The sequence below is a fragment of the Panthera uncia genome, chromosome B1 (genome assembly GCF_023721935.1).
Source record: "Panthera uncia isolate 11264 chromosome B1, Puncia_PCG_1.0, whole genome shotgun sequence".
In the NCBI taxonomy this organism is placed as follows: domain Eukaryota; kingdom Metazoa; phylum Chordata; class Mammalia; order Carnivora; family Felidae; genus Panthera; species Panthera uncia.
Genome location: NC_064811.1, coordinates 127,527,612 through 127,548,713, shown reverse-complemented (window position 1 = coordinate 127,548,713; position 21,102 = coordinate 127,527,612). Strand labels below are relative to the sequence as shown.

General features: G+C 36.2%; 2 protein-coding genes and 1 non-coding gene across 8 annotated transcripts in view; 1 reads left to right on the top strand and 2 right to left on the bottom strand.

Moving 5' to 3' along the window:
• ARFIP1 (ADP ribosylation factor interacting protein 1) overlaps positions 1-21,102 on the bottom strand; it is a 127,514-nt gene that overhangs the window by 40,843 nt on the left and 65,569 nt on the right. For 4 of the 6 annotated variants that reach the window (XM_049632303.1, XM_049632302.1, XM_049632304.1 and 1 more), the window contains 4 exons: positions 20,208-20,316; positions 13,812-13,907; positions 12,117-12,229; positions 3,160-3,381 (listed from right to left, as the gene is read on the bottom strand). In XM_049632303.1, the coding sequence (XP_049488260.1) occupies positions 3,160-3,381; positions 12,117-12,229; positions 13,812-13,907; positions 20,208-20,316 (540 nt within the window). The remainder of the gene's footprint in view (positions 1-3,159; positions 3,382-12,116; positions 12,230-13,811; positions 13,908-20,207; positions 20,317-21,102) is intronic. The other 2 variants (XM_049632306.1, XM_049632307.1) reach the window with 2 other exon arrangements.
• On the bottom strand, positions 7,174-7,282 carry LOC125924078 (U6 spliceosomal RNA). The gene has a single exon (XR_007458263.1). It is a non-coding gene; the product is annotated as a U6 spliceosomal RNA (small nuclear RNA).
• FBXW7 (F-box and WD repeat domain containing 7) overlaps positions 8,159-21,102 on the top strand; it is a 512,478-nt gene continuing 499,534 nt past the window's right edge. Inside the window, exon 1 of the mRNA XM_049632296.1 lies at positions 8,159-8,177. The gene's annotated coding sequence lies outside the window, so the exon portion shown is untranslated. The remainder of the gene's footprint in view (positions 8,178-21,102) is intronic.

Below are 21,102 nucleotides of genomic sequence, written 5' to 3'. Positions count from 1 at the left end.
TCTTACATTATTTCCTTCAAATCACTTCTGCGTACACATTTGACTTTAGCATTTGTTCACTAACAAATCATATCAAGTATGTTTTGGAGTATAAGCATCATAAAAGAAGAATATAGTATGTCTTTTTAGCAAAATAGGATAGTCCAAATTCTTGTTTAAAAATGCTGCATGATGGTGTCATGCCTATTAAACTACTAACTAGATAAAACTACCTGTGATGATTAATTTTACATGTCAACTTGGCTGGGCTATGATGTCCAGATGTTTGGTCAAATATTATTCTGGATGTTTCAGTGAAGGTGTTTTTTGAATGAGAGTAATATTTAAATTGGTGGAGTGCAAAAGCAGTAAAGCAGACTGTCCTCTGCAATGTGGGTGGGTCTCATCCAATCACCTGACCTCCCTAGAGGAAAAAGGAATTCTGCTAACAGACTGCCTTCGGACTCAAACTGCAACTCACATTCCTTGAGTCTCCAGTCGGCCAGACTACCCTACAGGTTTTAGATGTACCAACGCTCCATAGTGCTGTGAACCAATCTCTTAAAATACATCTTTCTACATATCTACATATCCTATTGGTTCTGTTTGTGTAGAGAACTGGACTAATATAGTACCACATTTCCTTTTTGTCCTTAAAAACTCATTGGCTCTTGAATTTAAGAAAACTCATCTAGTATCTCATCATCAGAAGACTCATAAACTGAGATTTCACTTGTATTATCTATTTTGTCATCACCGTTGAGTATCTTTGCTGCTGTCTCTTTGCAGTCATCTTCTGATTTGTCTAGTAATTGTGAAATATCTTCCTCTGGTAGTATCTTCTCTTTGCCATTATGGGAAAAAAAGGAAAAATTCTACATTTTCAACTATGTTGCATAAACATTAAAAAAAAAAACTACAGAAACAGTTTCTTCAGATTTCATTTTGGAAACACAAAGAATACTTATCTATTTCACTTTTTCTAGGCAATGCTATCATTCTTTTATTTTCTTATCATCTTGGTAATTTTTAACATGGTTGGAAATAACTGATGAGTAATGATGAAATAATTCCTAAGATGATGAAATAGCAAAATGTTTTAAGTAGCAAAATATGATCATTAAGATCCCATTCTGTGTCTTTGATTTCCAATGGACCCGTATGGTAGTTGTAAGATAAAAAGTTGTATTCTGTTAAAAAAAAAAAAAAAAGGAATAAGTACATTTTCTCACTGGACTAAAACTCATAAAATATCAATCCTTGCAAAGGGTTAGAAATGTTCAAATAAGAAATTCAAAAATTAGAGGCACCTCAGTGGCTTAACTGAGTTAAGCATCCAATTCTTGATCTCAGCTCAGGTCTTGATCTCAGGGTCAAGTTCAGGCCCCTCACTGGGCTCTGCACTGGGCATGAAGCCTACTTTAAAAAAAAACCAAGAAACTCGGGGCGCCTGGGTGGCTCAGTCAGTTGAGTGTTCGACTTTGGCTCAGGTCATCATCTTGCAGTTCCTGAGTTCGAGTCCCGCGTCAGGCTCTGTGTTGACAGCTCAGAGTCTGGAGCCTGCTTCTGATTCTGTGTCTCCCTCTCTCTCTCTGCCCCTCTCCTGCTCACGCTGTCTCTGTCTCTCAAAGATGAATAAACGTTTAAAAAAAAAAAAAAAACTCAAAAACTCAAACTGGGTCCAATGGACGTGATTACTGAGGATGAACCTCTCAGTTCTATAAAAACAACAACAACAAAAGGATCTGACATCTAGAAAAGATATCAAAGGTACCTCCTACTAGCTAAGACAGAGCATTAAATGAGCTAATACATAGATAAACCACTTAGAACAGTATTCGGCACATAGTAAACTCCTAATCCGTGTTAACTACTATAATTAACAGGGTCTACTGAATGTAGCATTACTGAGAACACTGAGAACACTGTTGCAGCACTTCTGCAGATCCTATACCCTGGCTACCTCCTTCCACACTGTGGGGGTTTTTCTCTAGATCACAGACCCTCTAAATATTCTACTTACAAGGGATAGCCAAAAGGCCACTGAGAAACATAGACAGGCCTGGTAGCTCCTTCCTGTGCACATGCATAGGTGAGCTCCACCCAGAGGTGCCCCCTCCTGGCCTCACTGTCTGTACATGGCCTTGGCTACTAGACAAAACAAATACGTGTGTGTCCGTATGTATAAAATACAAATAAATTCTACATATAAAATACAATTTTAAGCTCTACCTCTTATTTGTTTTGTGATCTTATAAAAATTACCTAACCTCTCTTGGCTTCAGTTTCCTCATCTATAAAATGGGGATAACATTTCTTGCAGTCTTGCTACATAAATTATATGATATAATGGCTATAAAGCACCCGGATCATTACAGTGAAATTGTGGACACCCAATAATTGCAGCTGTTATGATTAATCAGCTTCCCAAATATTCGATTAGCTCTTTTTGTCTATCTAATGACTCAGAATTGAATCTCAGTATTCTTTGCTATTATGATATATATTGCCATGTCTAGCCAAACTTTCTTTTCCAAGACTGTAGATATTATCAAATGCCTTAATGCTCTAAATTATCTAACTCTTCAAGTTAGATGTCTGTAGGAAAGGGATTTTGCACCTTTTGGCTCCAGGTGAGGAAAAAAAAAAGACATCAAAGAAAACACTTCATATATCTTAAGAAATTCTTAGGAATTCTCTGCTGAATGCTTATAGGGATATATACAGAAAAATGATTTCATAATTATTCTAAAATTCTTAATCTCTAAAATTCACAATTCCTATTAATGAGTCAGTAAAAGTATATTATGAATCCAGTCAAGCACGTTACTATTTGTTCAAGATACTTGGACAACTGGTAAGAGATTTTCAATAGGTACCTGAATTTACTTTTTATCCATGCTCACATACACAGAGCTATGATTCTTTCTAGATTCAAGCAGGTTGAGTATTTTCCTTTTCCTTTCCTCTAACCCAAGTTCCCTTCCCCTGAAACCTCCAGCTGACATCTCCGGTCACTTGGGCCTTATTAAAAATCATATAAAGTATCTTGAAAGAACACCTCAAGATTCCAGTTTTATTAAGAGTTAAGCAAATCAGAAACATAACAAATTATATCTTGGAATACTATTGCCGTTCTCCTCCTCCACACTCTCCAATAGTTATTTAAAATAATCTTACATGGAGTTCTAGGGACTTCAAACTCAGGTCAGCAAATGCATCTCCAAGTTGCCTTTGGGTATGCACCATCTGGAAAAGCTGGGTCGACAGTGTCTGAGCCAGTCTTAAAATGTTTTCATATTTTTTCTTGTTATCTCTTAATATATCAATCTGAGCTTCAAGTTCAAGGTCCACAGTTCTTGATCCACGGCCTAGCTTCTCAGAGATAATTTGTCGAGTACACTAAAAGTGGAAAGATGCACTTTGTTTAGGAAGAAAAAAAAAAAGAACAAAAGAGAAAAGAGTAATATAGGATCCAAAGTACTAATGCTAGAGCATTTGGCATGTAGCATTTTTGGCTTCAAACAAGCTACCCTTAAAAAAACTGAAAACTATCAGTCCACTTAGAAGTTCACTCAGACTCAAATAAACTTACCAGTAATATCTACTATTACTAATCAGAGCAAGTTTTTTTTTTTAATGTTTTTTAAATTTATTTTTGAGAGACAGAGCACGAGTAGGGAAGGGGAGAGAAAGAGAGGGAGACACAGAAGCCGAAGCAGGCTCCAGGCTCCGAGCTGTCAGCACAGAGCCCAACACGGAGCCCAAACCCACAAACTGTGAGATCATTATGACCCGAGCCGAAGTCGGACACTTAACCAACTGAGCCATCCAGGCGTCCCACTAATCAGAAGAAGTTTTAAGACTTAGAGAGCTAATTTATATACTGCTAGATAAGCTCTCTCACATAATCCTATTTCGGGCTTAGTGTACTTGGGTAGATTATTTACAACAACTGAGATCCTTGGCAGTGACTTAAGAATATTACTGGGTTGTTAATAGAGGAATAATAAACATACCAAAATTCTACTCTCCTGTTTGTTTCAAATGCTTTTCTTCCTTCAATCTTCCTCTTAAACTAGCTGTGTGTATGTGTGTGAATAGGAGGAATGAAGGGAAGACAGGAAGGAGAAAGAATAAAGAGGTGGAGGTGGGAAAGAATGAGGAGAGAGAAAGGGGTAGAAAGAGAGAGAAACAGGGGTTGGGGAAGGGAAGGAGGAAGAGAAAGAGGTAGAGATTAGAGATTCCTGGATTCTTTTACTTTATTCAGAAAGAATAGTATTAAATTATGATATTATTGTGTCCTAACCCAGAAATAATAATACAGGAAATTTTTGTTAGCAATAAAAAAATTATAAACAACCTCACTACTCAATAATATAAGAGTAACCGTATAGGGCACTAATAAGCTTTTCATCATTTAAAGTTAACACAAATATTCTAAAAAAGTAATAAATAAATATTGTCATTTTTAAACTTTACAAATTTGCTCTTTTATCATGTCTTTCAAAGTTTTGGTTATAGAACTAATATCTACTCCAAAAATTAACATAATGAATGAAATAAAAGTTGAATTTTCTCTTCCTTGAATCCCCCTAAATAACAGAAAACTGCTATTTACATAGTCTAAACTCTTCTGTAAACCTCTATACTCACATATGTGATATCTGTCAAGTAAACATGAAACCAGGCTACGCTATACATAATATCCTCAATATTTTTCCTATGAACAAGTATCTTGAGACTTTTCCTTGTCAATACATATAAATCTATATTTATCCTACTAATGTCAGTATATTATGTACTACTCATACTTTTCTATTTAAAATTGAAATGAATTCCCTGACATATTCTCTGTTCTCATCAACTGAGGATCTTTTTTTTTTTTTTAAGTTTATTCATTTATTTTGAGAGAGAGAGTACAAGCAGAGGAGGGGCAGAGAGAGAGAGAGAGAGAAAGAGAGAGAGAGAGAGGGAGAGAGAGGATCCAAAGCAGGCTCTGCTGTCAGTGCAGAGGCCAATGTGAGACTTGATCTCACAAACCATGAAATCATGACCCAGGCCAAAATCAAGAGTTGGATACTTAACCAATGGAGCCACCCTCACACCCCAATTAAGGATCTTTGTGAATAAACCTTTAAAAATAAAGGAGTTCTTTTTTTTTTTTTTTTTTTTTTTTTTTTTTAAGGTAGAGAAATTAACTATACGGAAAGTGATAGGAAAGGTGAGAGGTCGAACCCACAGAAGAGAGATAAAACTATTTCTAAGGAAAACATACAAACACACACTCAGGAGATTAAAATCATATCCAGAGAAAAGCTTAACTGCAGACTTGTCATTTTTATGAGGGAAACATCAGCAAGAAATACTACCTGAAATGGTAACGAGATAAAGGAGATATACCATTGCATTCACCCACACAAAACAGATTTATTTCCCTGTGCAATATCATCACACACATTTACTCCATTTGAAAGCCAAAGCATGTGGTGCCTTCCACAGCAATCCAGATAAAACAGTCTGTTCAAAGTCAAGAAGCCAGAATTCATTGAAGAAGCTTGGTAGACTGGACAAAATGAAAGAAATGTCTACTGTTGTCTGAGTGGCCATTTTTCCTCAGAAATAACAGCTATAAGCAGACAGCAGGGTCAAAGGTTTAATGAGGGAATGTTTTTTGTTTCCAGGAAGCCAGGGCAGTAAGAAGCATAAGGTGACAGTGATTATGAAGCATGTTAAATCTTGACACTGGAAACAAGTGTTGAAATGGAACTTTCCAACCTTGTATTCTAATATGGATAACGTACAACCTTAAGGACAATCTAAGTAACCTGGAAGTGAGAGTACTTCAGATAGCCTACATTCCTGAAAATGCAGATGAATTACAATGAGCTGGCAGTCCCATTCAGTTTTCCATACTTATAAATTAAGAATCCATTAAGATAATGAGACAAAAGGAGCAAGATTAAAGGGACAGAAAGAAGCAAAAGTAAATTACTGCTCTATGTAGATCTCCTACTTGGGGGTGGGTGAATATAATAAAGTGATAAACAGTATACAAAATACTGTGAATCATTGTCATACAGGTCATGAATTTACAAGATAGTCACTGTGTACTCTGAGTATTTAAATAGCACCAAGAGCTTTTTCTGTAAAACCAAAAAGTGAATAAAAACACTTAAATACTATCAAAAGAATAATTTCATGGTATAAGCTGACAGACACTAAAAGAGTTATTAATGGTGAAGGATAGGGAAGTAGGGACCATAAAAGAAAATACTAGAAATTGAACAGGGGAAATAGGTTAACCAGTAAATGAGTAAGGCAATATGACAAGAAAAACAGGAATGAAAGTTTAAAAGATACTGGCTTAAAGGCAACAAAGATTAATTTGAGGTGTGAATACTGATGGCAAATTCTTAAACATTTAAAAAAAGTATTTATTAATGTTTGTGAAACATGCCAAACAGCTCTGAATGCTGAAACCGAGATTATTCTTAAATAAATAAAAATAATAATAAAATGGACTTCTAAAAGTACTCTATTCTTTTCTTTTTTAAGATTTTTTAATTTTTAAGTAAAAAAATCTCTACACCCAACATAGGGCTCAAACTTACAACCCTGAGATTAAGAACTGCATGCTGGCTCATCCACTGACTGAGCCAGGCAGGTGCCCCTAGTCTATTCTTTAAAAAAAAATTTTTTTTACCTTTATTTTATCTTGGGGGGCATCTGGCTCTTTTGGTAGAATGTGCAACTCTTGATCTCAGGGCTGTGAGTTTGAGCCCCACATTAGGTGTAGAGATTAGTTAAAAATAAAATCTTTAAAAAAATAATAGTAAGTTAAAATTTATTTTTTAATTCTATTTTTTTTTTTAAGTTTATTTCTTTATTTGGCAGGGGGAGGGGCAGAGAGAGACTCCCAAGCAGGCTCCACGCTGTCAGCCTGATGTAGGGCTTGATCCCATAAACTGTGAGATCATGACCTGCGCCAAAATCAAGAGTCAGACTTTTAACCAACGGAGTCACCCAGGCACCCCTAAAGTAAGATTTATTTTATTTCAATTCTAATACAGTTAACATATGGTGTTACGTTAGTTTCAGGTGTACAATACAGTGATTCGACACTTCCATATTACTCAGTGCTCATCAAGATAAGTGTACTCTTAATCGCCTTCACCTATTTCACCCATCCCCAGAAATATGGAATGCTTCACAAATTTGTGTGTCATCCTTGCATGGGGGCCATGCTAATCTTCTCTGCATCGTTCCAATTTTTTAGTATATGTGCTGCTGAAGCAAGCACTAAAAATACTCTATTCTCTACTAGGAAAATACAAAAACAAAAGGGATAAACCAGAGTTCACTATTCACTACTATTCCTGCAGATGAGAATAAGTAAGAACATAAATAAACTTTGGATTCAAATTTTATGAATAAAATCAGGTAGATTAAAATAATACTTAAGAATGCTTATATTCAGGGCCTAAACTTACATTTGTTCCCATTATAGATTTGGTTTAAACCACCAGCCTGGTCTTAGAGCCCAAATTAACAACCAATAAAGGAAGTGCTAAATATTCTTGTTGATGGAAAGCCTTTCGGTGATTAATGTATCACAAATAGCTCAAGCCCCAAATCCACTTAGTACCTTCAAATCTTAACAGGGCCAAGACAGTAGAATTTAAAGAAGAGTTAAGTGGATGAAAGCTCTAGCTGCTCAACTTAGAGCACTGGCCATAACACTCTATTTGTGAACTGTTTGTGGCTGTAGTGGTTTGCAAATCACGAATAGTCTGTATTTTTATACAGAGCGCACGTCTCTCATGCGTCTTCTCAAGAGTAACACAGAAGTGAATTTATTCTTTCAGTTAATACTTTTAAAATATGGTCTGAAATCTTTCACAGAGGCACCTGGGTGGCTCAGTTGGTTGAGCGTCCAACTTTTTAAAAAATTTTTTTTTTTTCAACGTTTTTTATTTATTTTTGGGACAGAGAGAGACAGAGCATGAATGGGGGAGGGGCAGAGAGAGAGGGAGACACAGAATCGGAAACAGGCTCCAGGCTCCGAGCCATCAGCCCAGAGCCTGATGCGGGGCTCGAACTCACGGACCGCGAGATCGTGACCTGGCTGAAGTCGGACGCTTAACCGACTGCGCCACCCAGGCGCCCCGAGCGTCCAACTTTTGATTTCAGCTCAGGTCATGATCCCCGGGTTGTGGGATCGAGCCCCGTGTCAGGCTCTGTGCTGAGCATGGAGCCTGCTTGGGACTCTCTCTCTCCCTTTGCCCCTCTCTGCTCATGCTCTCTTTCTCTAAAAATAAAAAAATACAAAACTAAAATCTTCTTTGTCATTAAGTAGATTCTGCCTCCTTAAAATTGTTTGACTTTATCCCCTCTTCTCCGTTCCAGTCTTCACAGCCATAGTCCATGTCTTAATTACTCTCTCACATTACTGTAACAGCTTCTTTTTTAAAATTAAAGTTTATTTACGGGTGCCTGGGTGGCTCAGTCGGTTAAGCGTCTGACTTTGGCTCAGGTCATGAGCTCACAGTTCGTGAGTTCGAGCCCTGCATTGGGCTCTGTGATGTCAGTGCTGAGCCCACTTTGGATCCTCAGTCTCCCTCTCTCTCTCTGCCCCTCCCCTGGCTCACGTTCTCTCTCAAAAATCAACAAACACTAAAAAAAAAAATTAAAGTTTATCTGTTTTGAGGGGGGAAGGGCACAGAGAGAGAGAGAGAGAGAGAGAGAGAGAGAGAGAGTACCAAGCAGGCTTTGCTCTGTCAGCGCAAAGCCTGACGTGGGGCTCGAACTCACAAACTGTGAGATCATGACCAGAGCTGACACCAAGAGCGGACACATAACTGACTGAGCCACCCAGGCGCCCCTACTCTAATAGCTTCTTGACAAAATCTCTTACACTGCATATTCTACTCTGCTTGATGTGTAATATGGTTCACTCTTGCTTAAAATTGCTCAGTTGATCCCCACTGTCTTTAGAATGGCATGAATCAGACCCATCTGCCTTCCCAAGTTTATCTCCTACTGCTCTTCTCTCCCACTCAAAGATCCAGTGATACCAGTTATCCAGAGATTTCCCAAACCATGCTCTCTCACATGTCTACAACTTTGTTCATGAGGCTATATTTGCCTGCTGCTTGGAATTCCTCTTTTTGCTCCCTTTCATTTAACTTATTCATCTTTCATACCAGACTGGGTTTCATTTATTTATTAAACTTATTTATTCAGCCATTCCTTTGTTCATTTATTCATGAAATTTGCCTCTAAATAGGAACATTCTATATTCACACATTTTGAAACCTAAAGAATACAGGCCTTAGCAGTGCCTGGCTGGCTCAGTTGGTAGAGAATGGAACTCTTCATCTTGGTATCATGAGCTCAAGCCCCACGTTGGCTGTAGAGATTACTTAAAAAAATTAAATTAAAACACTACAAGCTTAAAAAAAAATACAGGTCCTATTTCTGAACAAAGTTCTAGTAGTTACAAATTACGAAATTTAAGATTTTTGTTCATTTGAGCCTTCCTCTCTTGTGTCCTTTAGTTCACGTTTCCCTTGCTCTTTATCTTGTTTTCCTATATGTTTATTATCTGTCCCCCTTGTTTTGTCTTTTACTTCTACACTAATCTGAGTTGAATCATTAAGACTCCATATTTACCTCTTATATTGACATACCACATTCAGCCTTTTTATAAAAGTTTATGTTAATGAAACTGACCAGCCTTTAAAATGTTGCACACATAGCATAATACTAAATAAAGGAGTTTTTAACTGAAAACTGAAAACACTGAAAAGTTTTTCAGTTTTAACTGCATTTTTTTTCATCAAAGCTTAATCAGGAGGGGTACCTGGGTGACTCAGTCAGTTAAGCACCTGACTTTTGGTTTTGGCTCAGGTCATGATCTCACGGTTTGTGGGTTTGACTCCTAGGTTGGGCTCTGTACTGACAGTGCAGAGTCTGGTTGGGATTCTCTCTCTGCCTCTCTTTCTGCCTCTCCCCTGCTCCAGTACATGCATGCTCTCTCTTTCTCAAAATACATAAAAAACATTTAAAAAAAAAAAAAAAGCTTAATTGGGATATTGTAGTGTCAATCAGAAGAGAGGGGTGCCTGGTTGGCTTAGTCAGTAGAGCATGAGACTCTTGATCTTGGGGTCCTGAGTTCAAGCCCCATGTCAGGCCTACAGCTTACTTTTTAAAAAAATTGGAAAAAAAAAAAATTGGGGAACCTGAGTGGCTTAGTCAGTAAAGCGTCCGACTTCGGCTCAGGTCATGATCTCATGGTCTGTTGAGTTTGAGCCCCGCACTGTTCTCTGTGCTGACAGCTCAGAGCCTGGAGCCTGTTTCGGGTTCTGTGTCTCCCTCTCTGCTCTTCCCCCACTTGTGCTCTCTCTCTCTCAAAAATAAATAGAAGAGAAAAAGAAAGTTCTAACTTATACAATTATTCTTTTCATTTAAAAATTTTTGTAAGTGTATTTAAACTTAAATAAACTGTCAGCGCAAAGCCCAATACAGAGTTCAATCTCTTGAACCGTGGGATCGTGACCTGAGCAGAAATCAAGAGTGGGACGTTCAACCGACTGAGCCACCCAGGTGCCCCGAAGTCATGTGAGTTTAATGGAATTTATAGCCCAGTGTGTCTGGGCTGGCATATGCCTCTCAACTAAAAGAACCTCAAAGTGTAATGACCACATTGGGTCTCTTTGACTCTGTTCTTGTGGCTTTTTTACCTTTTCATTCCAAATTGTGAGCTATACTGGGCATGCACTGTCATTTCAATAATCCTTCAAGGATAAGATTTTGATTTGGTTGATTTAGGACTGTGCTTGCCATCCATTTTACTTTTGAGTAACTTGATTCTAGCCATGACTTTGATCTTCTCTTTCTTGGACTTCAGTTCCTGCATGATTTCTGCCTTTAATTTCTGTCTATTTCTGTTCTCTAACAAACACTAAATAATTTTTAGAAAGATTCATGAGCATGTTTCAGGGTACTTTTATCATCTTAAGAGAACCTGTACTTTTGTAGATGATTTCAGATCATATTTTAAAAGTATTAACCACGAAGGGCACCTGGGTGGTGCAGTCGGTTGAGTGTCCAGCTTCGGTTCAGGTCATGGTCTCGCAGTTTGTGAGTTTGAGCCCCGCTTCAGGCTCTGTGCTAATAGCGCAGAGCCTGGCACCTGCTTGGGATTCTGTCTCCCTCTTTCTCTGCCCCTCTCCCTTGTATGCACGCTCTCTCTCTTTCTCAAAAATAAACAAAACATTTTTAAAAATGTAAAAAAAAGTATTAACTGAAAGAATAAACTCACTTCTGTGTTACTCTTGAGAAGACACATAAGAGACATGTGCTCTGTATAAAAATATAACAGACAATCCTTGATTTGCAAACCACTACACCCACAAACAATTCACAAACATAGGGTTTTATGGCCAGTGCTCTAACTTGAACAGCTAGGGCTTTCATTCACTTAACTGTTCTTTAAATTCTACTGTCTTGTCCCTGTTAAGATTCAAAAGTACTAAAGTGAATTTGGGGTTTGAGCTCTTTGTAATACATCAAAAATTCTATAGATTAAATAATCTGCTTATTGTTTCACAGAGGTCATAAGAAAAAGAGTCACGAATTACTCTGAAGCAATGCAACTAACAACATCAATAAACTTTTGAAGTCCAACTCACTTGCAAACTGATGCTACATGTACAGTTAATGCTCAGTCATTATAATAAGATCAGTGAATTCCAACTCTGGATAATGAATGTATCTCTTTTGCAATTCAGTTCCATAAAGTATCAAAAAGAGGAGGTAGGGACAGACATATCTACAGCAGTTCTACAGCTAAATGTGTTCTAAGGCAATATATTTCTTCTTCAATTATGTATCAATTAATAAGCATTTTGGTAACTTTACTCTTTTGCTACTATTTAAACTACAACTATGCAAACAAAGATTAATAAAACAAAATGCTTCATCTTCTAACTGTATTTTTATGTTTAGATGGCATCATTCTCTCCTATATGTTCATATATTTGCAAAACACTAATTTGAATAACATACAAATGAAAATTCTTAGAGCCAGTTAGGGTGGAAACATTAACAAACAAACAAACAAACAAACAAACCTTGTAGGTGTTCAGACTCCATTTTCTAACAAGCTCTAACTTTTCCATTGCAGGATTTTTTATTTCATCTGCTAGAATAACTGGTCCACCTTTGGTCTGTGTTCTCTGGCCACCTGCATGATCATAACAAAAGACAAAACACAAACCAGATAAAGACAAGTAAGTAAAAAACCAAACCACTGATGCTTATTCAAGTTAAACTAGTTATGCATTTAAAAATAAAAAGGTTTTGACAAAGTGAAGAACTCAAATTTCCTGGAATCATTGAGAATAATTTCCAAACACTTAAAAAACATTTCTGTCCGTTAAATGCAAATGTTATGTGGCTTGCCTGTCTTAAAAAAAAAAAAAAAAAATGTTGTAACCAAACTTCTTTTCTAAGTAAGCTCTTTACTTCTAGAAAACAAAATTTTGACAATTACTCTTATAGCCTCATGACCCTAAAAAAACTGTGCCAGTAAAAATCTGGAAGGCTATGAACTCTTCACAGTGATCTCCTTTCATCATACTATGAAGAACAGAGCAACAACAGAATGTTACTATAATTTTGGAGGATTTAAAAATATAATCCAAATTTCAAATAGTCATTAAAAATATCTTACCACCAGTATGAAAGGCTAGGCTAAAACAAGGTCTACATTGTACCTCCTTTTTTTCTCAAGAGACCACCCACCCTCCTGCAAAAAGCCATAATTAATACAGTATAAAGCCCTGACAATGTATTGCTACAACAGCTAAGAAATTATGACATAAAAGCAACTCTGCACCTAAATAGTTCCTATAATAAAATGTTTTTCATAGAAAAAAAAAGTTAAATGCTTAAGATACTAATGACTTAGAATAAAAATTTTCATAATTTAAAGAGAACAATGAAATAAGGAAAAGAGAAAAAGTTCTTAAAAATGGTTTTAAACTCAGAGTCAGCAAAAATTTCTTTTCTGACTTACTCTTATAGTCAGACCAGCCTTTGCCACAACTTTACCACAACCTCAGATCAAGAACGGTATGCAAAATCAAATACATGCGAGATGTACAAAATCCTCATGGAAATAAAATACAGAATGTTAAAGTTTCATATGTTAAAAGAAATATGTACTTCAACTTTTTCCTGTTTGTACAATTGAGCATATTAAAGTACAGAACAAATTCAATGCAAAGAAATGCATTTTTCCCAAGTGTTTTTCACTGGCCATAACTGGTAAATTACATATTCTTTTGTTGCAATCTGCAAGCTATTTGTAAGCTGTGGTTGAAAATAGGAAGACACAACATTTTCCACTTGACCCATTCCAAATAATGAACAACCCAATTGTTGAAGGCTCCTTTTTTGTTGAACTGAAAACAGAGTAGAGCTGCAAAGCGGAGAGGATCAAATAAGTGAATCTACATTTTATAGAGCAAAGAAAACATGATTTAAAATGAATCAAATCTTACCATGTTTTTAAATCAAAGGGAATTAAATTTCAGGTTTAAGTTAATAACTTTGAAAAGCCAGAAAGATAGGGATGGCTAGAAAAGATTATTTACATTATTGTTAAAAAAAAAAAAAAAAAAAAAAAAAAGAAGCAGCCACCACAAAAGCCAGAATTACACACACCTAAGAATATAAAGCAAGGGATTATGAAACTGAGTGAATTAGTTTAGTTTCAGAAGGAGCAAGAAGGCCTTTATCCAATCAGTGAGTGCAGAGAATACCTGCAGGAACAACTAAATCACTTCCTTGTTGAGCCAGGCGACTAGCTGCCACCCTGCTAGGAGACATAACAGATGGCAATGGTGGTGCCGGGGAACCTGAAAAGGGTAGACATTTAACTGTGAAAACTCTTTTCCTCCTCCACATGTTGTACACTTTGAATATAGGTTTAATGACATTTCCGTTAAAATAGTCAAAAACGAGGATTAAAAATTGGAGTTAATATAGTTTGCTTTCTTGCAAGAATGGACTAACAATAAATGGGTGCTACCAGGCTGAGTTCTTGTAGAAACTTCTCATGCCAACTGTTGAAACCAAACAATACACAGAGCTATAGGAAGAAACTTGGCAAGACCTCGCAAAATCAGGACTTTACCTGGGTTCTGCTATTTCCAAATCACTTAACAGAATGTGGTTAAAGTTCCATAGTTGAACGATTTAAAGCTTAAGGAAATATTTTGTACATCGTTACTCCTACATTCGAAGGAAAGCTCTTCAAGTAAAAATCCAAAGGTATGTAAAAATGTATCAAAATTATAACTAAAATTCACAAAAATGTGAATGAATCACAGCCTTCACAGGAATTATAGCCTAAAATTTTACATCATAAATCCAATAGCACATAGTGTAGATCACTGCTATTCATACTATGGATGCAAGGGAACTATATCAATTATTTCACCTGAAAGGTCATTGAAAATGCAAAAACTCAGGTCCCGCCCTAGACCTACTGAACTAGAATCTGCATTTTCATAAGATCCTTACGTGATTTGTATGCATTCTGATGCTTGAGAAGTGCTGATATAAAGTGCTAGTCTAGCTAATCATAAGAATGGAGCTTTTAAAGCATAGCTGTGACACTCCACCGCATCTACTGGTCATCAGTGGGCATCTGTAAGGTTTTTGTTTTTTGGGTTTTTTTTTTTGACAGTATTAATTTTTTCATTTAATTGTTTTTATTTATTAAACAAATAAAATTTAAATATATATTTAAGGTGCACAATGTGACGTTTTGATATATGTATACGCTGTGAAACGATTACCACACAAACCAATACACCTATCACCTCTTTTGCTTTCTCTTGTGTGGTGAGAACATTTGAGATCTATTCTATTAGCAAATTTCAAGTTTCTAGTACAGTATTATTAACTATAGTCACCATGTTGTGCATTAGGCATCTATAGTTTTTTAAAAGCCACTCAGATTATTCTCTAACTCAACCAAGTTTGAGAACTGAAGGGAAAAAAAAAATAGTATTTTAATCAAACACAACTGAATTTTAAATTCTTAACTCTGTGTTTGAAATTCTGGCTCTATTTACCACATAGTATCGGGAATATGTTAGCAAATTAGTTAATGTCTCTGAGCCTTAGTTATCTACAAAGTGAGAAAACGGACTATCCAACATTGTTGATAATGTCCAGTATTAAACCAAGGAAAACTTATAACTTCAACTGCTTTCTTTATTTTAAAGTCTGAAGGTCGTACATCTTTAAGGGAATGATAATTGCAAGCTGAAAAATTATTAATGTCCTTCAGTATTCAGTTGAAAATATTTTAACACCCATAAGCATCTTTTATTTCAGCTATACTCTCTTCCAGTTCTCTAGAAATGAATCAAATTTATAATTAAAATTTTCTAATAGGACAGAAATCAAGATCAAATTTCTTTACTTAGAGTTAGTAATAACTGGTTATATTCCAGATATACTAAGATCTGATGGAGAAACAGTCACCACTTTTAATAATAAGAAAACCTTAAAATGAACTAGATCTAACATTAAAATCCAAACAATAGATCGAAATAGACTAGCATTACCCTTCAAAGTGAGAGATATTTATCTCTTTAAATCTGCCGAACCATAAAATTTAAAACTAGAAGGAATGACAGAAATCAACTAACTCTGACATTAAACCACAGAAGAAAACCCAGAGGGGTTAAAACAGCTTATCAGAGACTCAGATGTTCTGAATTCACACCATAAAAATCTCCATTATTAAATTCAATACAGGAAACACTGATCCATAAGTTACTTGTTGAGTTAGAAGGCATTTAAATAGGTTATCCAATCCAATCACCATTTTAAACAACGACTATCTCTACTCTCCAAGGCACAAAGGTTTCTATCATAGAAGGAAGCGTTAAATAAAAGACAACTACTGTAGTTCCATTTCTTGATGATCCCTGAACAGAGCTCCGTTGTTCTGGTTATTACTGTTTATTAACCTTGCATAAGAAATAATCCCATGACACAAAAGGAGATGTGTATAATATATGCAACAAATGATACAGAACTTTGCAAACTAAGATAGCAAAAGCTATGGTGCCCTGGTAACTGGGTACTTCAGCCTTCTCATTTTACTTTCAAGGGTAATTATCACTTCTCTGTATCTTCAATATTCCCTATCTTCAAATTATCATTTCTATGTAACTTCAACCCTTTAAACCACTAATTTAGATGAAGTTAGCTACTAAAATCATTCACTATCCAATAAAAAATAATTCTTAAAAAGCAAAAATCTTGCTAATGGACTAAATTTGGGGAATTAGCTCCATTTCACGTCAACAACAGAACTCTAGGAATATGAATATATGTATGTAATGATCGATACCCCATTAAAACAAAACTAGGTACCAAGTATACTTCACTCTCATGAGCTTTGATTTATTTATAATTTCCTTGTTATTAATTTTGCAATGTATTTGTTAGGTAGATTTCAATAATTGTTGTTAGGCTAAACTTAAGTATCATTTCTCCTAAATTTGCTCTAGAGATGGAAAAGTAAATGGTTAATACTTTTCTTGGAGCAACTATTCAAGTAATAACGTCATTGTTATCATTCAAGTAATAAAGTCATTGTTATCATTCAGTCATTTTTCCAGAGAGCTAAAAAAACAGCCCCAACTCCTTTAACGTTTTTTTCATAAGATCTATTTCAGAAGTTTTAATCATGTTACTTTTTCTCATTCCAATTTATCTGTAAATACCTTAAAACAAGTACACTTAGGGGAGCGAGGGTGGCTTGGTAGGGGTTGATTAAGCGTGTGACTTCGGCTCAGGTCCTGATCTCATGGTTTGTGGGTTCGAGCCCCATGTCGGGCTCTGTGCTGACAGCTCAGAGCCTGGGGCTTGTTTCGGATTCTGTGTCCCCCCCCTCTCTCTATCCCTCCTGTGCTCTGTCTCTCTCTCTCTCTCTCTCAAAAATAAACATTAACAAAACAAAACAAAAACAAAAACACAAACAAGGGACTTAAAACAACTACAACTTGAGGTGCCTGGGTGATTCAGTGGGTTAAGTGTCCAACTTAGGCTCAGGTCAGTGATCTCACAGTTCATGGGTTTGAGCCGTGCTGGGCTCTGTGCTGACAGCTCAGAGTCTGTAGCCTGCTTCAGATTCTGTGTCTCCCTCTCTCTCTGCCCCTACCCCACTAACACTGTCTCTCTCTGCCGCTCTCTCTCAAAAAAACAAAAACTACAACTTTTTTTTTTTAAGTTTATTTATTTATTTTGAGAGAGACAGAGCACTGGAGAGAGCAGGGGAGGGGCAGAGAGGTGGGGGAGGGAGAGAGAGAATCCCAAGCAGGCTCCACACTATCAGCACAGAGCCAGATCTTACAAACTGAACCATGAGATCATGACCCGCACTGATATTAAAAGCCAGACACTTAACCGATTGAGCCACCCAGGCGCCCCAAACAACAACTTTCTTTAAAAAAAAAAAAACCCAGAAAACAAAAACTACAACTTTCTTGTAAGTGTTTAATTAATCTGCATATGGTAGAATGATTATCTTTTTAATATACACATCAACAATGTAGTTTATTTTAAAAAATGTTTTAATAAAGTCAATTCAAAGAGACATACATTATTGCCATTATCAGGAAACATATTTTTTATTCCAATCTGAAGGACTAGTATGTATCAATAAGAAAGTGAAACTGATCAGCATTTCCATGCTTACACTCAACAGTTTATAATGGTCAATTTCAATCATTGTATAATATTTTTCTACTTAAGGGAAAAGAGATTAACCCAAACGTCAGTTAAATAATTTCATTGGGAATACTTAAAACACCTTAATAGTAAAAGTATTTTGGGGGGTGCCTGAGTGGCTCAGGTCATGATCTCACAGTTCGTGAGTTCAAGCCCGCATCCGGCTTTACGCTAACAGCGTGGAGCCTGCTTGGGATTCTCCCTCTCTTCTCTCTTTGGCCCTCCCCTTGCTCTCTCTCAAAATAAATAAATGAACATTAAAAAAAATTTTTTGGGGGGGCGCCTGGGTGGCTCAGTCGGTTGAGCGTCCGACTTCGGCTCAGGTCATGATCTCACAGTTTGTGAGTTCGAGCCCCGTGTTGGGCTCTGTGCTGATAGCTCAGAGCCTGGAACCTGTTTCAAATTCTGTGTCTTCCTCTCTCTCTGCCCCTCTCCTGCTCACGCTCTGTCTCTCTCTGTCTCAAATAAATAAATAAATAAATAAAATTATTTTTAAAGTATTTTTTAATTCTCTATTGACATTTATTTAAAAAAAAATTTTTTTTTAATGTTTTATTTATTTTTGAGACAGAGAGAGACAGAGCATGAATGGGGGAGGGTCAGAACGAGAGGGAGACACAGAATCTGAAGCAGGCTCCAGGCTCTGAGCTGTCAGCCCAGAGCCCGACGCGGGGCTCGAACTCACGGACCGCGAGATCGTGACCTGAGCCGAAGTCGGACGCTTAACCGACTGAGCCACCCAGGCGCCCCTCTCTATTGACATTTAAATTTGAAAATTGGTGACTGGTCCAAAACTGGTCACATTACATAAAATAAGCCTTTTATCTTTAAGTACTCATAATTTTAGGCACTCAGTCAAGACTTTCAAAATCAAAGTTATCCCCTAGATAACCTAGATAAGAATGCCAGAATGCTACATAATGACTACTGAGATATGGACACATATGCTCCCTTTCTACGGTTTTATTTCTCTGAATATAAGGATGAAAAAAAATCACTTAGATAGTCCATTCACTTTACAGCCTAGAGTAGAGGTTGTTATTCTGGATTCTTCTAAATGTTTATTTTCAGGACCCATTTAGGAAAGAATATATTTCAAAACAGAAGTTGTTTTTCAATAAAGTACTGGCTATTAGTATAATAAAAATATAGAATACTATTTATCTACAAGAGGGCTAAGGATTACAAAGATGCCGAGAATTTTTTCATTTTATGAAATTATAATGAATTATTAAAATATATTTCACTGAACATCGAATGTAGCTACTATTTTTAACTATAGCTCTGTCAAGAAAACAATCCATTATTTACATCCAAATGTTTACATGGTTTTACTTTCACTCATGTGAAAATGAAAAAAACACTTGAAAAAGGTCATCATAGGGAAGAGTATTAAAAGCACATCACTTTTTTCTTTATATACATGAAATGGGTGTAGAAAACAGTTAACATGGCAGGTCTGTTTATCCTTAAAAAGACCAGCTTACAAGATTGGCCCTTGGTTGGCATTCGGAAACTTTTTTTGAGGCGGGGGGACAATTCCCTCCATTCCTCGAATGGTTAAGACTGGCTCACTCTGCCTAAACTATTTATACAAACAATGTGGTTTATGCTAAACGCCTTTTTTTCTTCTAGGAGTCTGGAATCTTGGTACATGCTAGGCAGAGGGTGCCTATGCAAGCAATCTCCAATAAAAACACTGAGCACTCAGTCTTTCCTGAGCTTCCCTGGTTAGCAACGTTTCGTACACGTTGTCACAATCTGCTATGGGAATTAAGCATAATCAATGACTGCCGACTCATGTCCTGTGTGACTGCACTGGAAGAAGACCCTTGCAAGTTTATGCCCAGTTTTGCCAGACTCTGCCTCAGGCATCCTTTGCCTTTGCTACTTGTGCTTGGTATACTTTCCTTGTAATAATCATAGTCATGACTATGTATGGAGTCCTGTGAGTACTCTTAGCAAATTACTGACTCTGAGGGTGGTTTTGGAGACCTCTTATATGGAATGTATAATAGGAAAAATAAAAGTTATTTTTCTAATTGCTTTGAAACAGGAAATACGTACTTATACAAAACATTGACTTATTGCTATAAATTTTGTAGTTAAAAGCTAAAATAGTTTAAATCTGCATTTTGGATATAACTTTTTGAGTATTTTAATATTCTAAAACCAATCCTTTAATAATCAGTGAAATTATGCATATTGATTTATTTATATAAAGAAGACTACTAAGACAATTCCTAGATTGTTTAAATTGAAGAGAAACAGATTATGCTTATAAAATCAGTGTTTTGTCACAGAATTAAATGACTTTACTATGGTTTATAAATGAAGGTTGCTTTTGATGCACTTCTCCCATCCTCCACCCCAGCCATCTTTAAAAATACATGGGCTCTTACCTTGAAATGCTCCTGCTTCAATAACCCCCTCTTTGGTACTGTCAAAGCCATGAGATGTAATTTGGGTTTCTGAGAGACCAAGTCCAGCTGGTAATGAACGCTTCAGATCCTTGGCAACATTTGAATAAAAGAGAAAATCTTCATAAAAAATCTCACACCATGTAGCAGTTCAGCATAATGGTGCCCTTTTAATCACATCTTCAACTATCTTTTTCTCTATATGTGGTATTCTCTCATGCTGTCGTAGCATTCTATAATGATGTATAACCAGCAGCAAATTCAGCAAGATTTGCTATTAAGAGGTATAGTGAATGTCAAATACAAAATATTTGTTATTCTAGAATTAAGCAACAGGCAGATATCAAAAATTCAATTTTCAAATTTCTAAGCTACTGATACATCAGAAAAATCATTTTAAAGGACAGAATTAAGATGACTAAAAAGTCACTATTATGTAAAAACTAACTGATGTCTAATACAATCATGAGCCTGGTCAATATAAACAAATCATTCACTTGCAGTATTAATTTTCCTTTGATTTCAAGGTTATCTAGGTAATAAGCAAGGCTTCTTGGATTTCAATCAGGGTGGGGAAAAAGAAATCTTCTGCTATTCATTTTATGTTAAATACTGACATTAGTCAATCCAACTGCAGATTGGCTTATAATTGGAAGCTAGCTGTAACAAATACAATATTCCACATTCAGTCTTACAGTTCAAAAAAAAAAGAGAGAAAGCCAAGAAATACAGATGTCCAAAATTTCTTTATTTCGTCTGGCTTGGATATGAGGAATTACCCAATTTTCATAATCAGTCTATGAATGGATTCCACTGGTTTCCCACGATAATGACAAATGATGCACTAAAACATAAATATGTCTTTTGAAATCTTTAA